This window comes from Vidua chalybeata, chromosome Z, assembly GCF_026979565.1.
Source record: "Vidua chalybeata isolate OUT-0048 chromosome Z, bVidCha1 merged haplotype, whole genome shotgun sequence".
Lineage (NCBI taxonomy): Eukaryota > Metazoa > Chordata > Aves > Passeriformes > Viduidae > Vidua > Vidua chalybeata.
The window spans coordinates 1544939-1572794 of NC_071570.1; the positions used below are offsets into that span (position 1 = coordinate 1544939).

The 27856-nt window shown below is 48.1% G+C and overlaps 1 protein-coding gene across 2 annotated transcripts; it reads left to right on the forward strand.

Annotated features, from left to right (window-relative positions):
* SMAD7 (SMAD family member 7) lies at positions 1-27856 on the forward strand. Of its 2 annotated transcripts, none has more exons than XM_053932742.1 (4): positions 1-599; positions 1549-1602; positions 6628-6702; positions 25921-27856. In XM_053932742.1, exons 1-4 carry the CDS (start codon positions 89-91, stop codon positions 26457-26459), a joined length of 1179 nt encoding a protein of 392 aa, XP_053788717.1. In that variant the 5' UTR covers positions 1-88; the 3' UTR covers positions 26460-27856. The 2 variants fall into 2 exon arrangements, with proteins under 2 accessions (XP_053788717.1, XP_053788716.1); XM_053932741.1 differs by having other exon boundaries at positions 89-599; positions 6631-6702.

Sequence of the window (27856 nt, forward strand, 5' to 3'; positions counted from 1 at the left end):
GCCGCCGCCGCATCCCGCCTGCCGGCCCCTTCATGCTCGGCGGACGACATGCCCGTTTTGTAGCCGGGGGCCCCTCCTCTCGTCCCGCATGTTCAGGACCAAACGCTCGGTGCTCGTCCGGCGGCTCTGGCGGAGCCGCGCGCCCGGCGGCGAGGAGGAGGAGGAGGCGGCGGCGGGCGAGCCCGGCGCGGCGGCGGCGGTGGCCGAGCCCCGGGCGCACTTGGGCGGGGGGCGCGGGTGCTGCCCGGGCAAGGCGGGCCGCGGCGGGCGGGCGGCGGCGGGCGCGGAGGCGGAACTGAAGGCGCTGACCCACGCCGTGCTGAAGCGGCTGAAGGAGCGGCAGCTGGAGGGGCTGCTGCACGCCGTGGAGTCCCGCGGCGGGGCGCGGACCCCCTGCCTGCTGCTGCCCGCCAAGGCCGACTCTCGGCTGGGACAGCACTGGTACCCGCTGCCCGTGCTGCTCTGCAAGGTGTTCCGCTGGCCCGACCTCCGCCACTGCTCCGAAGTGAAGCGGCTATGTTGCTGTGAATCCTACGGCAAGGCTCACTCCGAGCTCGTCTGCTGCAACCCGCACCACCTCAGCCGGCTCTGCGAGCTAGGTACGGCGGTGGGGATGTCAGGGGATGAGGGGCATGCAGGGGGGCTGGACGGGTCGCAGGGGCTGGAGGGGTTAGAGGTGTGTGGGGCTTGGAGGGGTGTAGGAATACAGGGGAATGGCGGTCACACAAGGTTGCAGGGGATTCAGGGGTGCAGGGGCTGGAGGGCATGCAAGAGATGGAGGAGATGCAGCGGCGCGGGGGCTGGCGGTGTGCAGGGGATGGACGGGATTACAGGGATGTGGGGAATGGAGGCGATGGGGGTGCAGGGGACGGAGAGGATGCAGGGGTGCAGGGGCTAGGGACGATCCAGGGGCTCGAGGTGTGCAGGAGTTGGAGGGCATGCAGGGGGTACATGTATGGAGGGGATACAGGGATACGTGGATGCAGCCCCACTCACCTCCCGGCCCGCAAAACTTTTTTTTCCCTTCTGGAGGGAAAAAAAAACAAAACCAAACCAAACCAAAATCAACCCACAACAAACAACAAAACCCAGAACACGCACAAAAACTTTCCGTTGCCGTGGTTTGTGTATTTCCTTTTTGTATTTAGGGGAGGGGGCGACGCCCCCACCTCCGGGACCCCCTCCCCTCCCGGGGGCCCCGGGGCTGCCTCCCCGCCGTCCCCGCGCGGTGCCGGGGGATTAAGGGCCGGGCGGCCCCGGCGCTGCCGCGGCTCCGCCGAGCCAAGGAGGCCCCGATCAGACAGCCCGAGCGGCAGATAGCAGGGAGACTGGCGCCAGACGGCCCCTTTTGTTTATCTGACAGCTAAATATCAAGGCAATCACCGCCTCGCTGCCCTGCCTCCAACCCCCAGAGCTAAGACAAACAGTTTTGCTAAAAGAATGCCACTGTTATCATAAGTTCCTATCTTTTTTCTCTCTCTCTCTTTTTTTTTTTTTTTTCTTTCTCATGGCTCTGCCTTTATTTTCTCTGTACTTCTCTAATTCCAGAGTCTCCCCCTCCACCCTACTCCAGATATCCAATGGATTTTCTCAAACCAACTGGTAAGTGGATTTTTTTCAATGCAAGTGTAAGAGATAAAAAATGGCAAAACAGCTCTTTTATCGGTGAAACAGTCTGCTGCCTTTGTCATGCATTTTGCTTTTGGGTTGCTTGTGTGCTTCTGTGCCTCCTGCTACCCCAGTAAGAATTAACATATAATTTGTCTAAGCCACCTTGTGAACAAAGTAGGGCTTTAAAACTCTGGCAGTAAACTTCAGAAGAGATTGCAGTTCATTGCAGGCCTGTGCTGCTTGAGTCAGCCAGGAAAACCATAGGCTCCAGTTGGAAATGGCAGTGCTTCTGCACTCCTGGGTGAATTTTTAGGGATTTAGGTTGGGATCCAGCACAGCATCTCCCTGATGCCTGGGAATCCCAGTGAACCTTGACAGATGGACTGGTCGGTTAGAAATCTCTCTAAGTTTTATAGGAGCCTAAAACTATCTCATCAGGTTGGGAAAAAAAAAAAAAAAGGGAAAGAGTTTGAAAAGTTATTTTCTTAACCTTTTTTAAATTTAAATTTCCTAGCACCACTGTGTGCACGCCTGTCGCTTGTAATTGAATGTCAGGGTGCCAGGGGAGAAGCCCATTTGAGGCTGGCACCAGCTCTTTTGCGGTTGTCTGCATAAACTCTTGGTTGGCAGCGAGCTCGCCGGGTGTGAGATAAATGAGGCTGGGAGAAGGAGGAGAGGTGGGGAGAGTCGGAAACGCGGGGAGCTCGGGAGGAGCAGCTCCTGGCTTCCTGAGGATTAGTGGCTCTGGAGTGGGCTGGAGCACGGTGGTCTCTGTGGTCGCGTCCCGCGGTCGTGGCAGACAGGGGAGGCACGGCACTGCAGGGTGGCGAGGGTGGATACACAGATATTTCTGAAGAAAAGTATCAGATTGTTTGGTTGGGGTTTCTTGGCCAAAAGAACAGCGCCTGTGAAATTACCTCTCCGCAGGGTCTCAGGGCTAAAAGAAACCCCAGCCTTGAGGCTGCTCTGGTGTGGTGGTGGGGTCTCATTCTGCTAACTGCTCCTCAGATGCTGGACTGTTGTTTTCCCCCTCTGCAAACTCTTTGGGAACACTAATGAGTCTTTTCTTTTGCCTTGCGGAAATAAAGAAAGCTGTTTAACACACAATTGGGTTGCAAAGCATGAACTATCTTGACTTGGTGTGAAAAAAACAGGAGATAAGGGCTCATGAATGAAAGAGGGACATCGGGAGTAGGTTCAGCATCCACAGCATGTGCTGGGATGCAGAAGGGCTGTTCTGTAACAGGCTCTGAGGGTCTGCTGGGTCATGGAGTTTTGTGGGTTTCGCATAATTTTGGCTGCATCCCTGCAATGCTCCCCCAAAAGTTCCTATTTTTTTGCCTTTATGGCTTTTCTCTGCACTCATTGATGATCCTGGCATGGGATGCAAAGGGGTTTGGAGCTGGAGGAGAGAAGGGTTAAAGCTTGGTTTTGGTTTCCTGTAAAGATGTTAGGATAAAGTCTATTAGCAGGATTTAAACATCCAATCTGCCTCTGCCAGGATCTCATTTTCAGTTAGCCGAATGATATATTTATTCATTAGCAAGTGTTGACATAAGGTAGCAAAATGTGTGTAAACAGAAAAGCCGCAGAACATGAATGTGCCATTTCGAAAGGAAAAGTTATTCCTATCGGCCAATAGGAAGTGATTAACGCTGCCCATCGGAAACACAGAAACGACTGGGTTACTCACCAAAAAGTCCTCCTTTTTTTCCTTTTTGAAAGAAAAATCCACTTGGCATCTGAGCTCTGACTAACGGGGCTGTGACAGGCACCAGCGGAGCCTGGAAGTCTGTGGTGGCAGGTGGGTTTTGCAAGCTCAGGGTTTCTCAGCATTTCCTCTGCAGGGGGACTGAGGGCTTCCCATCCCAGCCTCGGTGCCATCTCCTGTGGCAGTTCCCCACCTGCATGTTGAGAGCTGTGGGATGGTGTGAGGATTTTTTTATCTGGCTAGTGCCCATCAGCCGCCTTCTCACCTGGGGCCTTGGGTGGGAACAGTCTCTGTGTTTGGGCTCCGCCAGTGGGGCTGCGAATGTGCATCCAGCAGGAAAGTTCTGCTTTTCCATCAAGCATGATAGTGGTAGTAAAAGTTAAGTGTTTAGCACTATGTCTTGTAAGTGCTTCATATGGAGAGACAGGCAGATAATAACCCTCGACTGGTGTGGGCTCTGGCAGAGGTTGCCAGATCAGAGAATCAAAAAAAAAAAAGATTTTGTTGGAAGGAACCCTAAAGACCATTTAGTCCAGCCCTCCTGCAATGAGCAGGAACATCTTCAACTAGACCAGGTTGCTCTGAGTCCCATCCAGCCTGGCCATGAATGTTTCTGGGGTGGGGGGGTCTACCATCCCTCTGGGCAACCTGTGCCAGTGCCTCACCACTGCCTTCATTAACCATTTCTCTCTTCAATCTTGTCTAAATCTCTCTTCTCTTTTTGTTTAAAAACCTTGACCAATGGGGATTAAATCAGTTTTTCTGGAGGTGATGGAGGCTGAGGCAGGCTGCATTGCAGGCTGTAGGAAAGCAGGCATGGACAAAGAGCTGGGAATCTGCTGCAGGCAATGAAATGCCACATCAGACTGTGTTGGTAGGATAGATCTGGTATTTGTGTGCTTGTCATAGAGCAGAAAGATGTGCCCTTGATGGCTGAGTTACCTGGGGGAAGGCTGTGGGTCAGCCTGGCTTGCTCATTCATAGAATCCCAGAATGGTTTGGCTTGGAATGACCTTAAAACTCATCTTGCTCCAACCCCCTGCCTTGGACAGGGACTCCTTCCACTACACCAGGTTGCTGCAAGCCACCTCCAGCCTGGTCTTGGACACCTCCAGGGATGGGGGGAACTTTTGTCAAGGAGAGGACTTCCCCTCTCACATGGGATGCTGGCAGGGATGGATGATGGAGGTGTGTGGGTGCTTGGCATTCCTAATATCCCTGCTGGAGCTTGCAGCTGTGCTGAAAGTGAAGTGGATAGTAGCACCCTCAAATAATTCAGGCAGATTTTTGACTGAGCTTTAAGTGGAACAAGTGGCTCCGTGGTGCTCCAGCGTGACTGGACTTGGTGGTGCTGGTGTATGAGAGTGCAGGAAGCTCACTGAGATATCTCTGTGGGGCTGAATGCCCTCCTGTGGTGTCAGCTTTCAGGGGAGCTGGAGGTTTGGCAGCTCCCAGGAGCTATTTGACACCTTGTAAGGTTGGGCTGGTGGCCACAAGGAATAATTGTGTGTCTCCGCAATGGTTTCATGCTGTGGGAAGGCAGCGTGGGGAGGAGACTGATGCACACCAGGCTTGGACAAATGTCTGATCCTCCAACTCTCTGGTGCTGAAGGTAAAACGAGCCCCAGTGCACCTTACTAATGAGAGCCCCGGGCAGCTCTGTGGGTGGTGGGACGAGGGCAACAATGAATCCAGCCACACACAGGGCATGGGGGGTTCTGCCTTTGGGCTCATCCCACACCTGACTCTCCTGGTCGGTCTGGAGTTGAGCCGCAGCAGGCCCTGAGTTTTGGAAAGGGAATTCCGGGGGTGATTCGTGGGTGAGGGGAATTGGTCTTTCAGGTGATGGGACATGGGAAGGGAGCTGAGGAAGAAGTGTGGTGGCGCATCGCCCCATTGCCAGGGTTATGTGTTTGAAGTTTGGATAGGAATCTGTCCCGCCTGATGCGGTAACAGAGAACCTGGTCACGTATGATCTCTACAGCAAGACAATTATGTCCCTTATCTGCAGGAACTCCTCAGGGTGCTGTAGCTGCAGGCACAGGGAGCCCAGGGCAGGGCAGAGTGGCCCAGCCTGTGTTCAGAAAGCATCTGTAGCTCAAGCAGTGGAAGTGATCACAGGGGAATGGTGGGGAAATCTCCTGTCTGGACTAGAAAGAGTTAAAAGAAAGTAAAAACCCTATTTCTTTAAAGCAGAGAAAGCACGACAAGGCATTTAGAGAGCGTATCATATACAGTATTTCACAAGTAAGTCTATTTCCTGTCTGCCCTATTGTTTTCAGTTTGATTAAGTATATCCTGTTAAACTGTATATTCCTGTTAAGGCTTTTACTTTACTGTGATAAAATGAGGTTATGCAGACAGGAATTTCTTATTCACTGGTATTTCAGGGGTGGGATCCGGCAGAGTTGCTTTATCAGTAGGGAGAAAATCATCTTGGCTCTCCTGGTGGTGGCCCTTGCTTTGGGGTACAAATGTGGGCGAAATGAGGGCCAAATTTGGTGAAACCCAAAGTCCCTCAGGACCAGAAGTCTGCATGAACTTCACAGGTCTTCTCATGCTTTTTCTTCAGCATGTGGTCCCACAGGGTAGTGACCAAAAAGTTGGAGTTGTTCTGTAGGACCCGGAGATCAGTGCTGGCTTCTGACTGTTGTCTCCTAGAGGAGCAGGTTTAGGATAGAGAGGTCCAAATCTTGATCTCCAGCACCTGCATGCATCAGGAGAAACCTCTAAAGGAGCAGCCAATCTTACCCTGCCCTTTGGTGGTGCACAGAGGAGTGGGTCCCGTTGCCCAGGAGGTGGCAATGAGGTCTGCCAGCTGCTGGTGGTGACGAAACTTGAGTGGGGCACCACAAAATCAGCCTGTTCACTGCAGAAGTGCAGCAATGAGACATTTCCCTTTCTGTTCCCATTTTGGTGAGTTACAGGTTTTGACTAAATCGGGTGCATAAAGCCACGATTTAAGCATTTTTGGAAGCTCGCTTGCATCAGAACGGCGACATCCTTGATCTCCTTAGCCGGTGACTTGTCCAGAGAGGTGGCAGCCAGCCTGTAATTTCTGCCAGCCTATAATCAGCGCTGGCTGGTGATGAAGCGCAGCCTTGACTGAGACAACGAGTTAGGGTGGATGCTTCTTGATGAACTACCGTCTCTGCACGGACAATTAGTAATCGCTTCCTGCTAAGCCCTTTGGAATGTGTGTTCTGCTTGGGGCGATGCTGGGAGCCTGCAAAGAACCACCTATATACTAACTTTTCTTTTTTTTTTTTTTTTTTTTTTTTTTTTTTTCTCTTCCTCTGCTCCAGCAGATTGTCCAGACTCTGTGCCTTCCTCCACTGAAACAGGGGGAACTAATTGTCTAGCCCCTGGGGGGCTCTCAGGTAAGACATCTCTTGCTGCCCTTGATCTTGGCCGTGGGTCGTGTTGGCTGGGGGTGCTGACAAAAGGCGAAGTGGTGCTGGGGGAGTTTTGGGAATGCACATCACTGAGAAGGGCGTGCTCAGAGCGGGAGTTGGGTTTAATTTCAGTAGCAGCCGCGTACCTGTTGTGCAGAGGATGTGCTGAAATCCAAGACAAGGTTCTCCATCCCTGAATGTGTCTGTACTTCCTTTGGATTCCAGCCTTATGCTCCATTCATTTTTGGGCTAAGGCAGGAGGAGGCAAAAGGACTGAGGCAGGGGAAGGCTAAGCAATGTTGGGTGACCATTCATTCAGGTGTGTGGATTATGGGCGTAGGTGCAGTCGTACCTTAAAGAAGGATTTGGTGACTCGGTGGTGGGGGCATCTCTTGTCTCTGGGATGGGAGCCCTGCTCAGGTTTTGCTCATGGTAAGGTCACCAGCATCCCACATCTGATGCACAAGGCTCATGGTGCCTGGGGAGGAAAGGTGACCTGTTTTTTTATAGAGGATGTTGCAGAGAGAGCTGGTGATGTTTTTGTACCCCTTCCTGATAGATTCAGTGATTTCCATTGTTTTCCTCTTTGCCATCTCCTTCAGCCTCCAGTTGCTGTTAGAGGATGGAGGCTTGTAAGGTACTTTCTCCACTCCTCTTTGAGTTTGTGCAGAGACAAAGAGCGGTTTGGGCTGGAAACGACCTTTGAAGGTCATCTAGCCCAACTCCCAACCCCATTTCCAAGGCGTGATGTCGCCAGCACCTCATCTTCCACCCCAGACTGGCCACCTCAGTGTCTGTACCAGGATTAAAGCGTCTGAAACCATGTACCTGCAGGTACTGGCTGATGTTTGAAGGTGCTTGCCTTTGTGGGGATGTCTCCTTGATTTATGATTTATTCATCACCCTGAAACTGGAATTCGGAATTAGGTCGGCGGCGGCTGCACGCGCGCGTGCATCTGCCCCTGCCTCTCTCCAGGAATTGCGTTTGGTGTGGATGTGATGTCTTTAAGTGAGCCTTGTTTGTTTTTCTTTGGGTGTAATATATACCCTGTCTGTTATTTGAGAGGGGAGCATATTGTTTGTTCAAAGGCCCTAATGAGAATTAATCAAACGAAGGGGGAGAGGGAACAGGAAAACTTGTTGCTGTTTGGTTTTTTTTTTTTTTTTCCTAAAGGCAGAAGGATTTGCGTGTTTTTTTTTTTTTTTTTTTTTTTTTTTTTTTTTTACCATTGGAGCCTATAGCTTCAGGGAATTGAAAAAAAAAAAGACTGTAGAAAGAAAAAAAACAAGAAGCAAAACAACACAATAAGGATGTTGTTAGATCTTCTTTTTTTCCTTTTTCCTCCTGATGTACACCCATTGCAGAGGGGAGGAGAGAGTTCAGTTCCACAGGATACCACATGAAATAAGCAGAGGAAGTACTCGCTTTTAAAAGGGGGCTTTCTGTAAGGTTCAGCCTATTGATAACATCTCGTCTGGCAGCTCTGCTCCCGAAGGGAAGGCAGGAGGTGGGGGCTTGGGCTGCAGGAAATAACATGGCTCGTTCCTGGTGCCTCCCAAAGGGCTGCGGGAAGGGGACCCCCTGGCTCCTTAACACTGAGCTTCTTCCCCAAATGAAAGCACATTTCCACGTGAAAGTACATTTTTAACTTACTTTATTCTATTGATATTATTTCATTGGATTTTTTTTTTTTTTGGGTCTCCCTTATCAAAGGTTCCCCCCATCCCCAAGCCTGGAAACAGAACCTTTTTACGATCATTAACCACTCTTTTTTCCTCCCCAAATGTAATTGTAGCCATTTAGTTTAATGAGGAGCTGATAGGAGAGTTGACTCTTGAAGGGATATGGTTAGCTACCCAAGCCCTGAAACAAAGCCGAATGCCTCCACATGAAAGAGCATTTGTTTTGAATTTGCTCTGATTTACTGGCATCTCCCTTCCGCGCGCAGAAGTGCAGTGCTGAAAATTCCCAACTGGAGAGACCCAGTCAAGAAAGGAAAATAAACGCACTTTGGAGCAATCCTCCAAAGCTCACTTTCTCCTCTTTTTTTTTTTTTTCCCTACCCCCTCCTGCATATTTTAGTTAGCAGAAGAGTGTGTTTGAAGAGGGCTTTAATGAGTTATTGGCAGGGTACATGGCCAGCACTTTGGCTTGGTCTTATCTGTGTTTGGGCAGATAGGGATGGGTGATGCTGGGTGGAGAATCCAGCATCCCTCCTCCCCTCCAGACCTGTACAGTGTTGGATTTGCAGCTCCTTGGTGAAAGGATGGCTTAAGAAAAGGCAAAAAAAAGAAAGTAATTATTTTGCTAATTTGGAAACTGCAGCGGCTGTGTGAGGAAAAAGTACATCACAGGTGGTTGGTGGTGGTGGTGGTGGGATCCTGCAGCACTGCAGCCTTTGGTCATTAGTGACGTGTGGTGGATGCTGGTGTAGCAGCAGGATCAGTAGATCTGCTCTGATGGTCTTAAACAGCAAGATTTGGCAAGGAAGATCACTCTCAGCACTAAAAATTTGGGAATGAGGCCAGCCTGGGGTTCACGGCCACTCCGGCAGGGAAATGCATGAAGAGAGGATGGTGGCAAGGGGAGCATTGAAGGGGCTCAAAGCAAGTGTCCTTGCCGCTCTCTGTGAGGAGACTTTGATGAGGAGGAGTCTCAGATCAGCCACTGCTGGGGTCTGTCTCTCACTGGGACTGCAGGCAGTTGTGCTGATGGATACCAGAGGCTCTGGAGGACGTGTGGCAGGGGGAGCGGCGTTTCCCCCTTGTGATAAATACTCTGAGCTGCTCTTTCCCTCCCTCCCTCCTTCTTCTTTCTGTTCTCCTTCATGACCCAGGAATGCAATCCTGGGTAGTCCTTCAGGGCCATGCTGGTGTCCCCTTCTCATCCCACCTCTGCTCTCTCTTCCCCAGCTATCCCCTTCTCTGGCTGATGTACCCCTCGCTTCCCCTGAGGCACTGGCTCTCGCTTCTGTATTCTTGGCTTTATTTATTTTCTTATATCATCTTTATTTTTGTCGGTGGTCAGCCTGTGGGTAGTTCAGGACTCCTCGCTCACGGTTGCTCCCACTGACATGGCTGTGCTCAGGCATTACTAGCCAGATCCTTTCTGTCCTCAGTGTGGTTAAAGAGCAAAAATATCCCATTGGGGATAAAAATAATTCCCGTAAATAGGAGACAGAGGTTGGTTTTCCTGTATTTTGAGCTGACTTGCTCTCAGCAGATGTGTTTGGTTGTGACTTCTTTCAAACAAGCAGAGCCATGCTTGGAGTGCCTGAGGGTGGCTGGCCCACGGTTTGGTGGCATCAGGTTGGTGGGAGCCAAATTCCTGTACGACCCATGGAGAAGACCTGCTCCAAGGGTAGAAGTGAGCTGGTGGTGTTGGTGCTGGGTGTCCACGGAATGTGATCCACCAGCCCTGGACATCTCTGTCCTGGCCTGTGTGTGGCGTGGGGCTGGTGGCTCTTGGCTGGTGGAAGGTTGTAGGGCCCACGGTGGGTGAGAGGTGGCCCTCCAGCAGGACAGGTGAATAGTGCTGGACCTGCTGGCAAAGCAAAGCTCTCAAGAAGTCCAGAGTTCGTCCTCACAGAGGGAGAGCAAGTTGAGCTGGCTTGCGTCCTCGCCACATCCACATTGAGGTTGTTCCTAAAATACCAAACCTGAGAGGTTATCTGGATTTTGGCCCAATTCTGCTGATTTGCCCAAACTCCGGAAGCACCTCAGGGTGTCCAAGAGGATGTTAAGTGATGGTGCTTGGTAGGTGCTGGATTAAGGTTCTGCAAGCCTTGAGGCTGGGAAACCAACAAGGCTCTTCTGTGGCAGGCACAGACTCAGTTTCTCCCTCCCGTCTCCACACCAAAAACGCAGGGAAAAGACTTCCCCAGGCTGGAAGAGCATTGGCATCGTTCCCTACTCTGGCTCTCTGTGCTGTGGGACCTTGTCTGGTTTAAGGGACCTCTTGGCTGATTGACATTTCATTCCAAAATTGCGGACAGGCCGGGAATGTTTCACTATGCCTCTGATCCCTGCTGGTATCTGCTCAACGGGGAAGAAGCACCTTGTCCAAATCCGGAGATATTTGCCCCCCAAAGCGGCTTCCCGTCGCTCTCCCCTTGCCCATGTAAACAGGATCCTGTGCTGTTTCTCTGCCAGAGCCCTGCCTGTGTTTTCCCGTTCCCCCTACTTCCACCTCCCTCCCCTACGGAGTTTATAACCTCCTGTGAAATGCCTTTATTTACAAATTGGCATCCTATTATAATCTGAAATTGAGACATCTTCCTGTGGAACTAGGATTGTATATTTGTCCCAGGGATAAACAATTGCTTGGGAATTTTTTTTTTCTTTAAGTCACTTATTTTTGGTTTATTTTTGAGCTTACGTCGTTTTAATATTTTTTAATTTGCTTTGGGCGTCGCAGGGCGTTGCACCCTTTCCTTCCCAGCCTCACTGGGAGACATGACCCCCCCTTGCTCCTTGCTTACCTAAAAACCACAGTCCCGTCCTGGAAAGGACAAGGTTATCAGGGGTTAATGCCAGGATGACAGCACTGGAGCCTCTGGAGCAGAGCAGGCTGCCTGCCAGACTAGGAGCCTCCCGGCTCGCCTCGCACATCATCTGACCGTGGCCGACTGGGAGGAGGGAGCTGGTGCTTGGCACTGACCCCGGGCTCTTGGCTTGGCCACCCGCTCCGGTTCCTTCGAGCCCCGTGAGGGCTTTTTTTTTTTTTTTTTTTTTTTTTTTTTTTTAAGGGGGTTCTCACCCTGTGGGGACCCCCCGGGATCCTCCTCCCAGCTCCGGGCGTTTCACCGATTAAAATCCTTCCAAAGCAAATAGAATCCATTTAATAATTACTTTCAAGTGCTCTAGAGCCTCTTGAGCCTTTCCTAGATACTCTTGTACAATGTGTTTTATAAAAGAAATGATAGCAGAGGTGCTGCCCCCATTAGATAGTTTCAATCCATACCTGTACAGCTTCATTTATCCCATTTTTCCAGACGCCAGTAGATTTTCCCAGCCAAACAGTGCCTTTGGAACAGCTGATGACAAAATGCAGAAGACCCCAGAATCATCAAGTCCATCATAGTGGGGATGGTGGTGGGAACAGTGACGGGCGACCATGACGGGGTCCACCTGCGTTTTAATCCCACAACGTGGCACGTTTTAGGGAAGAACGAGGCTAGGAAGGTGAATTTTGGAAGTTGAGTGTCAGTTCAAACCGCGCTCCGCTCGCAGTAGCTGTCCCGATGAGCGCCGGCAACTTGATCACTGGGGACATTTAAAACTCGATGGGACAAAAACACTCGTAGAGGAGCAGCCCCGGGCTGGCAGGGATGTGGCTGCATCGTTTCCATCCCCACTGTCTGCCAGTGGGTATCGCTTACACTAAAGGAACCGGTAACATTAGCCACATGCATTTCCCTGCCATGAGCATGGGGGGATGCCTGTTTCCAGCGACGGTGGCCAACACCCTGAACCTCCCTGCTGGCTTACAACGGGGTGCAGTGCGTTTTAGGGTGCCCAGGAGGAAACTGTGCGTAAGGACCCTGTTCCCAGCCCTTGTTGTGCTCCAGCAGGGTGACGGGCTGGGTGGTGGGTGGGTGCCAACCCCTCTGCCGTCCCCCGCCGGCGTGAATGACCCACGCCGCAGCCTGGCCGCCTGCCTACTGTCACAAAGGAGCTTCCTTCCCAGTTTATTTTCAGTGCTGGGATATTATTAACCGCTGAGGCACAGCCTCTGTTCTAACCACCCTCGCTTTTTGCCTAAATCGCTTTGTTTTCGCCCGCCGTCGGCGTGCCGGGGCCGCCGGCGTGGCCGTGGTGCCGCCGGGGTACCGGCTGCGTCACGGCTGCTGTTGAGGAACAGAGGGCACGGAGGAGCCTGATCCTGCACGGGGCTGAGGGCGGGCAAGGGAAGGAGCTCGGCGGCTCACAGGATTTCCGCCTGCTGTCTTTGGATTAGCCCCTAGGTTTTCTATTTTTTTTTTTTTACCCCTCTTCCTCTATTCTTAAATGCAACATCTTGGGTGCTGCTGTCTGCCTCTTTCTCTACAAGTTATTTTACTTCTTTCTCTTTTTTTTTTTTTTTTTTTTTTTTTTTTTTTTGGCCTTTTTCCTTCCATTTTCTTTTCCTGTTTTCTCTCTTTTTCCTTCTGTTTTCCTTCTTCTGCTTCTCCTTCTTTTTCTCCTTCTTCTCCTTCTTTTTCTCCTTCTTCTCCTCCTTCATTCTCTCCTCCTCTTTCTTCTTCTCCTTCTTCCATTTTCTTTCTTTTTTCTTCTTTTTCTTCTTCTACTTGTTTTCTTTCTTCTTCCTGTTTTCCATCTCCTTGTTTCCCTTCTTCTTTTATTTTCCTTAATGCAAGAAAAGAGCTTTCCTGGGCAAGCATTGCAGGGATTTTCCATCTCCATGCAGGAGAGGGTGGGGGCTTGGATCCCCTGTGCACAGACCTGTTGCCACTCTTCGGGGGGTCTTTGCCCACGGGCTCAAGTCATCAGTTCCAGAAAGCTCTTTCCAGGGTATTTTGTGCTGCTGGGGATGTGATATGGTGATGTGGTGTTTGCTAACAGACAGCAAACTCTCATTTCTTTTTTCTTTTCTTTGTTATTTTTCCCCTGGATTTTTTTTTTTCCCTCCCTTCTTTTGGGTTGCCATTTAAATGCATGATGATAACTTTCACCCTGTTAATTAACAGGAAACATTGGGACAAGACAGGAAATTACATCAGTCTTTTATGAGGAAAGAGCCAAGAAAAAAAAAAAGCAAGAAAACATAGTTATTAGTGAAAGGAAAGAAAGTGCCAGGGGAGGGAAAAGAAAGAAAAAGAGAAAGAAGGAGGAAAAAACACTGTCTCATAGGCCCTGCTTTTCCAAGGGAGGCTGCTCCAGTACTTGATTTTATTTTTATTATGTTGAAAAATATTTGACTAGCAGGGTCACCTTTGCTTGAGCACGACGGTCCAGCTTCCCGAGGAATTTTTTTTATTTTATTTTCATGCTTTTTGTCAGCTTCCTTCCCCAAACTGTGAGGCCTAGGAAGCTCTTGGCCGGGAGACTAATTTTGGTTTGGCTGCTCAGCCCTTCAAATTGGTCCCCACCCAGTGTCATTATCTTGGTTTTAACTTGCAAGGGAAAAAAAAAAAAAAAAAAAAAAAAAAACCCAAAAAAACCACCCTGTAAGAGCTGGCTCAGCCCTTCTCTACCCTTTTAACCTTACTACATAAAAAAAACCTTCTGGCCTCAGCCTCCCTGGTTGGGTTGTGCTGGCAGTGCTGAAGTACCGTGGGCTGGTTGCAGGAGGTCCTGGTGATGCTCTTGGTGACGCTCCCCGTGTGTGGTGACCTGTGCCTGGCTCCGAGGTGCTTCCTCTTCCTCCCTCAGCCATCAAGGGGGATCCCTGTTGGGATGCTGGTATTTGGTGAGCCAGCTTTGGGGTGAAGTCCTGGCTGCTGTGACTTTTCCCCTGAGCATTTGGAAAGGCAGATTTTGCCCTTAAAGGAATAATTCAGTACTGCTCAGGCTCTTAACCCTAGTTGCAAATAAGTATCTTGCAGATGTATGTAATAAGTGAGACTGTAGATGGTTAAATATTGAGCAAAATCTATTCAATCTCAATGTATAGGTTAAATATGTATGGAGATAATTTATTCAATATATTATATATATAATTATGTAAGATATAGTCAGCATATCATGTATATATTCTATAGATATATAGGTTGAATATATTCAATATATTCATTGTGTACTGAATATGTTCCATATTTGTAATACCTACACAAGTTTAAGTGATTTTGAGCATAGAAACCAGAACTTCATCAATAAGAGGTGACTTTGTGGTGGACAAACTCAGCTCTTAGGAAGGTGGTGGAAAATCAGACAGCCGTCACTTTTGCAAGTGGTGAGGTTGGCTGTGGATACAGTGATTTTTGGTGATGGAAGGCCATGGGTCAAATTTATGGCTGATAAAAATTACCAGGTGTCACTGCTGAGGAGAAGCCCCCACCGTGGTGATTAATGCAAAATAATACCAGAGGAGTTGAGCGTCCATTTGCACATTGGTGTGCAAGGTGAGGTTTTGAGTAGAAAAGCAGGGAAAATGGCAAAATAGTCAAGAATCTAAGCCATGGGATGAGGCTGTCAGTGACCTCGTGGCTGGGCTCCGGCAGCACCTTCCCAGGCAGAGCGGATGGAGTCAATAACTCCATAAAATCATTCTTTGAGCAGGAATCAAATAACAGGAGTTTTATTTGGAAAAGGAGCTGGGAGCCTGAAGTTACATCACTGCATTTGAACTGATGAATTCATTTTCTTTGGAAGCCAGTCTGAGACTTTTTCGCTCATGATAAGGAACAAAACCATAAATCATAAGCAGAGGCCTGTAGTTTTACTGTTCTTTGTCACAGCCAAGCATGGAAAATGTATCCTGGGTGTCAAGAGCATGAAGCCTTGGCTCACCTGAGAGTTGCACTGCAGTTATTTTCTGGAGAAGCTGGTGTGGTGCTGGGCTTGCCAAGCCCCAGATTCCCTGGGCTTTATCCCTGTGTGAGGATGCTCCTGGGTTTTAGTGATGCCCAAATCCCTTGGGTTTCAGCCCCATGGGAGGATGCTGCCACATCCCAGTGATGCCCAGTTCCCATGGGCTTTGTCCCTGTGGGAGGATGCTGGTGGCTGTTGGTGACACCTCAAATCCCTTGAATTTTGTCCCCACCCCAAATGCCCTGAGTTTTGTGCCCATGGGAGGATGCTGGTGGCTGTTGGTGACACCTCAAATCCCTTGAATTTTGTCCCCAATGCTGCCGGGTGTTGGTGATGCCCATGGTCATGGCAGGTCCCTGCTGTTGCCACCAGAAGTGGGGTGAGATGAGCCACGAGGAGTTTTGGGGCTTTTTTTTTTTTTTTTTTTTAACCTGTGTGCTGACAACCAGCCCCGTTTTATAGCCCGGGGCAAACCTCTGCTGGCCTCTGTCTGCGAGAAGGGGGTGCCAGCTCCGCCGGAGCGCCGGGAGGGTTAATTACTTAATGAATATAATATTCTCTATAATTGCTGTGCGTTATTAATCCAGAGCAAAGTGAGAGGCGAGGGGAAGGGTGTGTGTGCATGGCCAGGCTTGTGAACTCCTTCCCAATGCTATCCGTCCTGTCTGTCCATCCCTTGATTTCCCCCTGCCCGGGCTGGGGCTGGTGCTGTCCGTGTGTCCGTCTGTCCATCCCTGGGCGGTGACCCCGGGATGTATATATTCCATGTACGGCGTGCTCCGCCGCCTGCTCTTAGGAATAGGCGTGATTAGATTATGAAGGCAGACAGAAGTAATGATTAACTTTTTCAGTCTGCCTGCTGTCTCCAGTCTGGCGCTGGGTGTTTTTTTTTCCCCCTAAGTAGGCCCTGGCCCCGCGTCGACAGGGTATTAGGTTGTAAAGAAAGCCAGGAGGAATGAAGGCAAGGGAGGGAGGGGAAAGGGGAGGGAGAGAGCCTTTTCCATCGGATCCGGGACTGGAATTTATTGGCAGGAATGCAGTAAATGCTCCAAATGCCAGCCCAGCTAAACAGTTTTCATAATTGTTACGGAGCGGGGCACGACGAATGTGAAAAGGACTTTTGTTCCTACTCTGCTTTTTCCGTGGGTTTACATCCCTGCAAGGGAGATGCTGCTCTGGGAAAAGTTGCTGGGAGAAGTGGGCTTTTTTTTTTTATTTTTTTTCTTTTTTTTTTTTTTTTTTTGTGTGTGGGGAGAAACATATATTTACGTCTGTTTTCAGTCTTTAGGAGAGAATTCTGGGTCAGTGTGCTGAGGGAGAGGGTTGTTCTTTTTTTTTTTTTTTTTTTGTTTGTTTGTTTGTTTGTTTGTTTTTTCACAGTATTGGAATAAGAACAGCAGTGATGCTGTGTTTGTGTGCATGTGTGTGTGTGTGTAATGCAGTTGGGGGGGAGAAAAATACCCTAACACACATCTGTGTATTAGGTATCCATTTGGAAATCCTAAACTGCTCGACTTCAGTTTTTATTGAGGTCTTAACAAGGTATTTAATATGTAACCCACATGGCTACATGTTGTCGGCGGAGTGCTGTGGCTTTCCTGGGGGCTGTATCCCAACCCTCCCCAGGGACATCCTTGGGTGCTGGGCGACCTTTTCTGCCTTGCAACAGTGAAGCTTTATTTTTCATCGCAAAAGCTTTTTAAGGTCATCCTCTAAACCCCAGCTGGGTGACTGCATTGAGGGGGGCTGTTGCCCCATGGCTAGAGCAGCCCTTTGGCCTCTGGTGGCTTCAGCATCTGTGGTGTGATTTATCCCAGAAGGGTGATGGGCAGGATGCTGCCACAGGAGCCTCCAGCACAGCCAGAGATTCTTGGCAAGCTCATCCTCAGGTCTGATTTGCATCGCAGTTAAGTCAGGAGCCCTTTGTGTGCTGGTTTCTCTTTCTCAGAAGGTTTCTGGTTGGGATCTGGGTTGGGTTTGGGTGGGGAAGAGGTGTGTCCTGGTAGCCGAGGCTGAAGCATGGAGGTGGCTGCTCCTCTCTGGGAGCTGGGGCTGGTACCAGCCCTGAGTCACCTGGAGCTCCCAGGGCAGCATCTCATGAGCGCTGGGTTGTGTTTTCCAGACAAGTCTCCTGGCTGATTTGTTACAAAAGTGAGATTATTTCAGGTTGCCTCAAGGAAGGGGAGAAGATTGGATGGAGAGTGCACAGGGCAGTGGAGCACCTGCACCACCCTGTGAGCCAGCAAGCCCCCACCAGCACAGAACAGCAACACATGCAGCAAAAATAGGATTTCTGGGGGGTTTCCACATGGATCTGCATGCCCTTGTGACTCTTTGGATGGCTGGGGAGCCTTAAAAACCCCACGGATTTTGTTGTCAGGGCTGCTCTGGAAGGGTCTCACCTCTTGCAGCATCCCTTTGTCCCACCCAACTGTCAAGTTGGAGCTTGGGGAAGGGATTCCCGTCCTACTGCTTTTTTGAAACAAGGGAGAAGTTTTCCCACACCTTTGAGGGGTGCAGAAGGAGAGGCAGATAAAGAAGGTTCTTTAAATTAAAACTTCAAAAATAATTAGGCTGACTGTATACTAAACAACAGCAAAGAGGCCCATTTACTGTAAATATTATGAATGGATTTGGCTGGCTTCTTCATTCCCCACCCTTCCTCTAAGGCTTTTCTCTGAGCTGAGTCGAAATTCGGCCTTCAGACAGCACAGTACTCTATAATTTGCATGGCTGATGAGGCCTGAAGCCTGGTATGGAGGAAACTGGAGTCAGCTGGCTCCTCTAACCACTGGAGACAGGCAGACAGGCATTTTTGGTGTGTGCCTGCATATTTTCTCCCCCCGCCCCACCATCTTGTAGCTCCAGCCTTGCTTGGCTTTTAAGGAGAATGGTCACAAGAAAAAGGTTCTTCTCTTCTAGAGTCGTTTTTAGCCGTGGTAATTGATTAATCACCGTAATTAGACAGTAGCAGTGACTAATAGGATGTTTATGAATCAAATTTCTGGTTTGGTGGACTCCATGAACTCGGCAGTTTCACTTGGGTTCTTTCTCTGCTATCCTGTAAATGCAGGGGACATGCATCACCCCATATTTTTTAAGATGTTTTTTAATATTTTTGGACATTACTCCTGGTCCAGCCTTGGCATCTGCCATAGTGATGTTTGCTCTTGAGCCTCTCTAGGTCTGCAACAACATGCTTGCAGGGATCCTTTTTCTTTCTTTCTTTCTTTCTTTCTTTCTTTCTTTCTTTCTTTCTTTCTTCTTTCTTTCTTTCTTTCTTTCTTTCTTTCTTTCTTTCTTTCTTTCTTTCTTTCTTTCTTTCTTTCTTTCTTTCTTTCTTTCTTTCTTTCTTTCTTTCTTTCTTTCTTTCTTTCTTTCTTTCTTTCTTTCTTTCTTTCTTTCTTTCTTTCTTTCTTTCTTTCTTTCTTTCTTTCTTTCTTTCTTTCTTTCTTTCTTTCTTTCTTTCTTTCTTTCTCTTCTTTCTCTCTTTCTCTCTTTCTCTCTTTCTCTCTCTTCTCTCTTTCTCTCTTTCTCTCTTTCTCTCTTTCTCTCTTTCTCTCTTTCTCTCTTTCTCTCTTTCTCTCTTTCTCTCTTTCTCTCTTTCTCTCTTTCTCTCTCTCTCTTTCTCTCTCTCTCTCTTCTCTCTCTCTCTCTTTCTCTCTCTCTCTCTCTTTCTCTCTCTCTCTTCTCTCTCTCTCTCTTCTCTCTCTCTCTCTCTCTCTCTCTCTTCTCTCTCTCTTTCTCTCTTTCTTTCTTTCTCTCTCTTTCTTTCCTTCTTTCCTTCTTTCCTTCTTTCGTTCTTTCTCACTTTTATGTTCTTGCTGAATTAACCCTCAAAAAAGGTCAGGGCTGGGTTCCAGGCTGGGGAAGGCTGACTCAGGGCACCACCGAGCTGGGGTGGGAACCTGAGGGGATGTCCTCAGGGGTGAATCATCTCTACCCACCATCTCACTTGACCTCATTTCTGCCCTAATTTCACAAGGGGGTTTCCCAGCTGTGGGAAAGGTGACGGCAATTTTTGGTTGGGTTACCTGGGGACTGAGCAAAGCCCTCCCAAACTTTCAAGTCACCGTTAATACAAACCTGAACCAAGGCCCAAGAAAAATGGGGAAATATGAGACTCCTTCCCCTGATGGCTTCTGCCATATTTTATCCTGCTTGACCTCATCAGACTCAATCTTAGTAAACATCAGCAAATTGAAATCTTGCGGTGAAACTTAACATTTATTTTCGTGCAAGGTTGACTGATTTTGCAAGGAACAAGGAGCCATGTGAGTGATTGATTGGACAACTTGCTAATAAATTAAAAAAAGTAATCTTAAGGCTCTTTAGCCTGCATGACTACCGTATATGCTGAGCAATAAGAGCCGTCTAATTAGACATAGACACAAATTTATGGTCTAGCCTGTCAATCCACGGATTAAGGACTGCATAAGTACCTACTGACACGATGGGCTGTAATGGCTCCTGAAGAGATGTTATGGTCTATCATGTCAATAATCCACAGATTAAAGGCTCCCTAAGTAGGTGTTGATGTGATGGACTGTCTCAGCTCTTGGGGCTCTTCTGCTGGGGAGGTGGAGGGACCCCACGGGCCCCCCAGGTGGTGCCATCCCTGCAGAAGGCGAGGGTTTATTTCTTCTGCAAGTTTAGCACAGGACCATGCTTGAAATTAGGCTTTCAGAAACCGTCCCAGCCATCAAAAGTGGGGGCTCCTGGCGGAGGTGAGGCTGTCTAGCCCTTGTGTGCTGGGAGGTACAAAAGGTTTGGGGCAAACACTGCTATGGGTGGACTCCCCACGCTGCCCGCAAACTTTGTTAAAGGCACAAAGCCCCTTTTCTGCAGAAGGATGTATCCTTTAATGTGGATTTATCCTTTAATTTGGACTTTTTTTTTTTTCCTTTGCTTTTGCTGAATGTACCTGGAAATCTGGCTTTTAGATATTATTCTTTGTTTTGTTCTTTTGGTTTTTTACTTGTTTGGTTGGTTTGGGGTCTTTTGTTTTGTTCGGTTCTTCCACCCTGTAAGTCACAGACTGGGAAGGAAGTGGGATTACCCTTTTGGGTGCCCATTTTTCTTTGTTTTGATGAGCACACTATGCTCTGTGTTCTCCTCACTTTGATGTAATGCCTTGCACTTCTGAAGTAAGGGGTCACGGCGTTGTTTTTCCTGAGATCCTACAAAATTAGTACGTGCCAGTAACAGGAGGGGCAAAACTGCGACTGGACAAGTCCTGAGGACCCTCCAGAAGAGCATTTAAAACCCCATGAAAACCTCTGGGTTTTGTGTTTCCATCTCTTGCACCTCCAAGAGTAGGAGAAGATGAGGGTCATGGCACTGTCCCGGACACACAAATGCCACTTAAGGTCAGCCAGGAGAGATTATCGGGTGCGAGACGTGCTGAGCTTGGTCTCAGCCCTGGCCCCAGCCAGACATGTTGTGCTGACACCAGTCCAGACAATTTTTTTTAAGCACAAACACCCTACGTGTGTGCCGGTGGATAAAGGAGGAAGGACTGTGTGTGTTCATCTGCTCCTTGGCAGTGCCCATGGCACTTTTTTTCCAGCTGAAAGCTGTCTCCTGGAAAGCTAGGCAGGGTTCTTTCCAGGTCTTTGAGATTCCCAACAGCACAAGGACGTGGAGCTGCTGGAGCCAGCCCAGAGGAGGCCCCGGAGCTGCTGCCAGGGCTGGAGCCCCTCTGCTCTGGAGCCAGCCTGGCAGAGCTGGGGCTGTTCAGCTGCACAAGAGAAGGCTCCAGGGAGAGCTCAGAGCCCCTGCCAGGGCCTCAAGGGGCTCCAGGAGAGCTGCACTGGGACAAGGGGACTGGGGACAAGGCATGCAGGGACAGCACACAGGCAATGGCTTCCACTGCCAGAGGGCAGGCACAGGTGGGAGATTGGGAACTGGGAATTGCTGGCTGGGAGGGTGGGCAGGCCCTGGCACAGGGTGCCCAGAGCAGCTGTGGCTGCCCCTGCATCCCTGGAAGTGTCCCAGGCCAGGTTGGACAGGGCTTGGAACAACCTGGTCTGGTGAAAATTGTCCCTGCCCATGGCAGGGGGTGGAACAAGAGGGTCTATAAGGTCCCTTCCAACCAGAGTCCTTTTTGAAAGTGAGGAGACTTTTGTTAGCAGTTCAGGGTTAATGCTACCATGGTGAACATTGTGCCAGGGTTGATGTTTGATGGGAAATCCAGACCCAAGAATGAGGGAGAGGAGGGGGTGAGATGGTGAAAACTTTAGGAAGAGCATGAGAACATGCTCAGGACCAAAACTGCTTTTTGAAAAAATAAATGTATTGGTATGTACGTATATTACAAAAAGTGTACATAGATAGTTCTGAATACTTCTACATTTGGACAGTTTAATTTGCCTCGAAACCTGATGTCATTGATGAAAGATCCAATTACAGGCATTTAAAATCCTTATCAGTAAGGCCATTTTATTCCTATTTTCATCTTTGAGTTGTTGTCACAGATACTGGTGATAATTTTGACAGCCCTTGATGTTGTCAGCTGGGAGCAATCCTGGTGGGTCAGATAGCTCAGTGTGTGTTAGACTTGCTCTTTTCTTTCAAGGTTGGTTGACTACAGGAAAACCTTTAGCTAAAAAAAAAAAAACCAGAACAAAACTCAAAAGATCCCCAGCCTAGCTCCCCTTTACATTCATGAACCTGGCACTGGGACAAGGCTGAGATCTGAAGGACAACAGAGATCTAAAGGAGCCCCAGGACAGGAGCTGTGTTGTTTTAGTTATTATTATTATTATTATTATTATTATTATTATTATTATTATTATTATTTAATTTTTCTAAAATGCTTTGGTTCTCTGTGAATTAAAAATAGAGAACTTTTTCCTCCCAAACTCCTAATAAAACTGATGGAGCTTGGAAAGAAAAAGTATGGATGACATGCTTTCATCAAATTATGTGCATGTGACAGAGAGAACAGCCACATCGGAAATTTCCTGCCACTTCCAAGCAAGGGGAGATGTGAGTCCTTCTGCCACAGCTTGGAAGAACCAAGCGTGGGACTTGATGAATTTGGGTGTTTCTGTGGTGTCAATGTCCCATGCCCACTGTTGTTTCTGCAGCTGTCAGTTTTTTGTGGAGTTATTGATTTTGTATCCCGTCCTGCTGGATTTCTGTGTGGATGAAGCATTTCCAGCAGGAGCAGGACCATGCCCTGAGCCCACGGACAGCGTGTGCACCCCCAGTGTGGAGAAATCCTGACTGTGGGCTTTTATTGAGAAAGTTCAGGCAGGACTTGATGGTTTTGGAGGTCAAGGCAAGTGGTGGGGAGCCTCATAGCCTCTTGTGCTGATTGGTGAGTTGAGCCTTAGCTGGGATGATGATTTTATAGAGGACAATGGATGCACTGCCAAAACTAGGGCAGCCCCTCAGGAAAATCCAGGAGGGTGTAAAAAATACGGAAAAAAGGAAGAGTTTTCCAGTGGGAATGGGATATGGTGTAATATGGCTGTGCTTGGGCATCACTGGTGACGAACCATCTGCACCAAAATTACAGGAGATGTTACCCCAGGGGCTTTGGGGTATTGCCTTGATTTCTTCCCTCTGTGAGGGGCTAATGTGAACGGCTGTTCTCTGTAGACCTGACTGTGAGTGATCAATGCAACTAATTCCCTAAATTCCTGAGGGCAAACTCACTTTATTTTCAGTTGTTTCTATACTATTATTTTTTCACAATGAGCTTGCACAACACGCTGAGGGGAGCCTGCTGGAGCCTCAAGGCAGGCTGTAATGGAAACCATGGAAAATCCTAATAACCCAGTGATAGCAGCAAATGGAGGGATCCTTAATAACGAAATAATAGCGCAGATGTTTATAGCATTAAACATTATCATTGTTTGCTGGGACATGGGAACGCTCCCAGTTTGCTGGGAGTTTTCCAGGCATTTAGAAAGGGATGTGTTTGCACCGAGGAGCTAGTAAAAACGATGCTTTTAACTCAAAACAGGGATCCCAGAGGGTTTGCAGCCGTCTATGGGCTGTCGCACACCAGGATTTGTTGAGGAGGATGTGGCTCTGAGTTTTCCTGGGATCTGGGTTTTTGTGTGAGTTTGCAGCAGGCGGAGATGGGAGTTGGATGGTGGGTGCCTGCCATGACCCCAGGTTGCACGGGGTGAACCCAGCAGGGTGTTTTTTGAGGATAATACTTCTGTTTGCTTCATTTGCACAGATCTGTGATTATTGCCACCAAAAAAAGCCTTTTGGGGGAAAAAAAAAAAAAAAATGAGTCTGTCACTGTAGGAAGCATCTCTTGAGTCACTTTTTCCTTCTCTCCTGCCACCTCCTCCCCTGTCGGAGTGATGCCACTGGCTTTTCCCACCCCTTTTCCTGGTGGATGCCAGAACCAGGGAGGCGGGTGGGAGCAAGGGGGCTCCTGTGGGGTCCCAACAACTGCAAAAAGCGGCTTTGGTGGTGTCTGGCAGGGAGGCCTGAGCCTGTTTATCCGAGCTGAGCCCTTATATTCTCATGGATTTTTGACTAGACATGCAGTCAACAGCTGAAGCCCGCAAACGGAAAAGGCTCCGGCATATTTATACTGTGTGCTGGCATCAGCTCCTTAAAAAAAAACCCTCAAACAACCCAGATTACCTAAGATTCATCCTTGAGGTCTGGTCACCCCATGTCATTCAGAATCCTAGTGGGATTCATTCATGAACTTCCAGCCCTCCATAAAGGTCCGTTCATTCATCGCCAAGGCAGTTTTCTATTTTTTCTTTTTTGTCTTTTTATTTTTTTAATTATTGGTAGGTTTGGTTTGTTTTTTTTTTTTTTCTTTTCCCTAAATGCTCTAGCAATTAAATAGCTCTCTGTAAGCGGCAGTGAACTAGTTGTTACATGGTCTTCACTAATGCAAGCACAAATACCAGGTGAAAAAGTCCTTTTTTCCCCCCTGCCACCTCCTGAAAGGGATGGTTTTATGTTCAAATCAATAAAAACCTGTAGGAATTTCAGCAGGGGTCCAATGGCTCCAAAATTCCCCCAGCTGCTGTAAAACAAAACCAAAAAGGCTCTGAACATCACTGGCAGGCTGACAGGACAGAGGTAGTGGGTGGTTAACAGAGATCCCCCTTTGGATTGAGGAGCATCCTTCCCCTGGATCCAGAAGTAGCCCTCCCAGATTCTCCTCTCTCCCAGGCAGGTGGTGGAAACTCCACCCTGGGGGTGTTTCTTGCCCCTCTGGATGCACTTTTGCATGGATGGCCACCCCATCTGCGTTACTGGGGAGGAAGTAAACCATAGTGCCCCTCCTCAGCCCCAGGTTTCAGCAGGACATAAAGTTACCCACAGCAGAGTCTTGTGAGGTACCAAAAAAAAGGAGTGGAAGGACAAACTGGGCTGCACCTTGACAGATGCTGTCCCAGGGAGCACCCCAGCATGACCAGAACCCCCATCCCTGGTTTAACCTGGGAACGAGGGTCCCTATTTTGAGACATCCACAGTCAGGCCCATTTTTAGTAGCTGCCTCCAGCAACTGGAGAAATATTTTCCTCGCTGGCATAGAAATGAGGAAATTAAAAGTGTGTGGCTGGGCTTTTTTTTTTTTTTTTTTTCTCTCCTCTCTTAAAAGCACAGTGCAAGGCTTGAACGAGATGGGAAGAAAACTGGGAAAATGGGCTTGTCAATAGCAAAAAATAGAGAGAGCAGGCAGGCAGCATGTTGCCCTGGGGAGGGAGGGGTTGTGGGGGGCTGCAGGAAGAGTTTTTGGTGCTGGATCACCCACCACCCCAGCTCCAGTAGTTTTTCTCATAGTTCAGGGGATTATTTTGGTAGTGCTCACTAACTTGCATTCCCAGCTTGATTTTTTTTTTTCTTTAAATACTATTATAGAGATGAATAGTTCCCAGGTCTTAACATGCCTACTGAGGCTGGAAGGAATTACCCGCCAAGCAGCACCAGGCTGCTCGGGATCCTCTGTCAGGAAAAGGGGCTTTCTCACATTTTTTTCCCCTCCTCCTGCCTTGCTTTTCCCTCCTACATCATTGCCACGCTGCATGGGGTAATTATGGGAAAGGGAGTTGAGAGAAGGGCCCCACGGATGACTTTCTACTTTTTTTTTTGCAAATTTTTAGGCTGTTTTTGTTAACCTGTGTGAGATTTTTTTGGTTCCCTCTATCTTTTGGTGTTCTCCATAGGTTAGGGTAGCATCTCATACTGTCCATCACCCACCCAGGCCCTGCAGGCAGGGAAAAGCCCCACACACCAGAGCAGTCAAGTTCTCATTCCCTCTAGTCCCATGGAGTGGCTTTCAATGTCGTTTTCTTAGCAGCACCTCATTTTTTTTTTTTTAGTTTTTTCTGTGCACAGTACATTGTCATTTATGGAAATAAATCCATCATTCAGTAGGTGCAAATCAGGGGGTTCAGGTGTTTTGTTGCACAAGCATCTCACCTCTCCTGTTGGCACTGGAGGTGGCTCTGGCGCTGGTTTGGGTGAGGGTGGCTGTGCCATTGTCACTGACTATGTCATTCAGGACCTGTAAATCCAGCCAGAACTAGGCACTGAAACAACACAGGCGTGCCCCCAAACCTGGAAATGTTTTTTTGGAAATAGTGGATGCACCGTGGACATTGATGAATGCGTGGAGAGGATCGTGTAGACTAGGGCAGGCAAGGTTCTGCCGGTTCTGCGTCGCTTTTGGTTCGTATTGATTCCCTTGATGCTAAATCTCTCCTTTATTTTTTTTTCCCCCCTGTTGTTCTGCAGATTCTCAAGTTCTTCAGGAGCCAGGGGATAGGTCACACTGGTGTGTGGTGGCATACTGGGAAGAGAAGACACGCGTGGGTCGGCTGTACTCTGTCCAAGAGCCCTCCCTGGATATCTTCTATGATCTACCTCAGGGGAATGGTTTCTGCCTCGGACAGCTCAACTCAGACAACAAAAGCCAGCTGGTGCAGAAGGTGCGCAGCAAGATCGGCTACGGCATCCAGCTCACCAAGGAAGTGGACGGCGTGTGGGTGTACAACCGCAGCAGTTACCCCATCTTCATCAAGTCAGCCACACTGGACAACCCCGACTCCAGGACGTTGCTGGTCCACAAAGTGTTCCCAGGGTTTTCCATCAAGGCTTTTGACTACGAGAAGGCGTACACCTTGCAGAGACCCAACGACCACGAGTTCACGCAGCAGCCATGGACAGGATTTACCGTGCAGATCAGCTTTGTGAAAGGCTGGGGCCAGTGCTACACGAGACAGTTCATCAGCAGTTGCCCCTGCTGGTTGGAGGTTATTTTCAACAACCGATGACTCGAGACAGAGTGAACTCATGACATCTATACTACTTTGCTGCTATTATTTCCTTCTGAGTGCTTGCTTTTCATGCAGACTTTTTTTTTTTTTTTTTTTTTTTTTTTTTTTTTTGTTGTTGTTGTTGTTTTTTTGTTTCGTTTTGTTTTGTTCACCATTCTTCGTTTTGAGAAATAGCTTATGAAAGATTTTTTTTTCGGTGTTGTTGTTGTTGTTTTGTTTTTTGTTGTTTTTGCCTTTGGGGTATTTTGATAAATATATCTATTTTTTAAAAGTGTGAATGACCAATAACTCTCAGAAGGGCGAGAGAAGGGTGCAGTGGGGATAGATCACACGAGATAATTTCTTCACGCCTCTCAAAAAGGATTATTCAATGGGGATCGATGGATTTGAAAGCCACTAGCTCTATGTTACAGCTCCTTCCCTTGGACAACACAAGGAGATGACTGTATTTTTGTACGCACCACCTTCCCAGTGACGGTGACACCGAGACCCCTTCCCCAGCAGTGCTGACCCCGCGTTGCCGCCGAAGGATGGTGCAAAACCTTCCCAGACAGGTCTTTTACCGACCTTTTGTGTTTCTCTTGTTGCTGGGTTCATGTCTTGTCACTGTGTTCATTGTTCCACTGCTTTTTCTATGTTTTATATGATCGTGGATTGATGTAAGGGGAGAAAACAACAGTGGAGGGACTCCGGGCGCGGCCCGTGCTTGATCATTTGAGCTGAGATGAGAAGTGACAGAATTCTAAACCTAAAAAAAAAAAAAAAAGGTAAAACTAAAGAAAAACAAGTGGGAAAAACAAGAGAAAAAGTGTTCACAACAGTTGGTGTGTCGTAACCTGCTTAGATCAGGTTATCCAGGTACCATCTTATCTGGAAATGCAGTTGTGCTTTCATTTCTTCTTGAATTCATACACGAGTATGATACTTTTACACTGTTCTTAGCTCAATGAGCATGTTTAGACCTTAACATAAGCTATTTTTCTAAATATAAAGGTTTAATTGAACAAGAGAGCATTCTTCTTGGAACTTTAGCATTGTAGTGCTTTGGAAAAACACCCACACAAAAGAAAGGACTCCTTAAAAAAACCCTGAGATTTATTAAAGAAAAAAATGTATTTTATGTTATATATAAATATATTATTACTTGTAAATATAAAGACGTTTTATAAGCATCATTATTTATGTATTGTGCAATGTGTATAAACGAGAAAAAAGTAAGAAAGATGCACTTTGCTTTAATATAAATGCAGATAACAAATGCCAAATTAAAAAAAAAAAAAAAAAAAAAAGAGAACACAAGATTGGTGTTTTTTCTATGGGTGTTATCATCCAGCTGAATGTTTCTTTTTCTAAAGGAGTCTATGTTCCATTAAAAAATAAAAATGTACACTTGA

Coding starts and splice junctions, on each gene's coding strand:
- SMAD7 (XM_053932742.1), top strand. CDS start 89: ATGTTCAGGACCAAACGCTCGGTGCTCGTCCGGCGGCTCTGGCGGAGC. Junction 600..1,548: donor CAGCCGGCTCTGCGAGCTAG/GTACGGCGGTGG, acceptor CTCTAATTCCAG/AGTCTCCCCCTCCACCCTAC. Junction 1,603..6,627: donor GGATTTTCTCAAACCAACTG/GTAAGTGGATTT, acceptor CCTCTGCTCCAG/CAGATTGTCCAGACTCTGTG.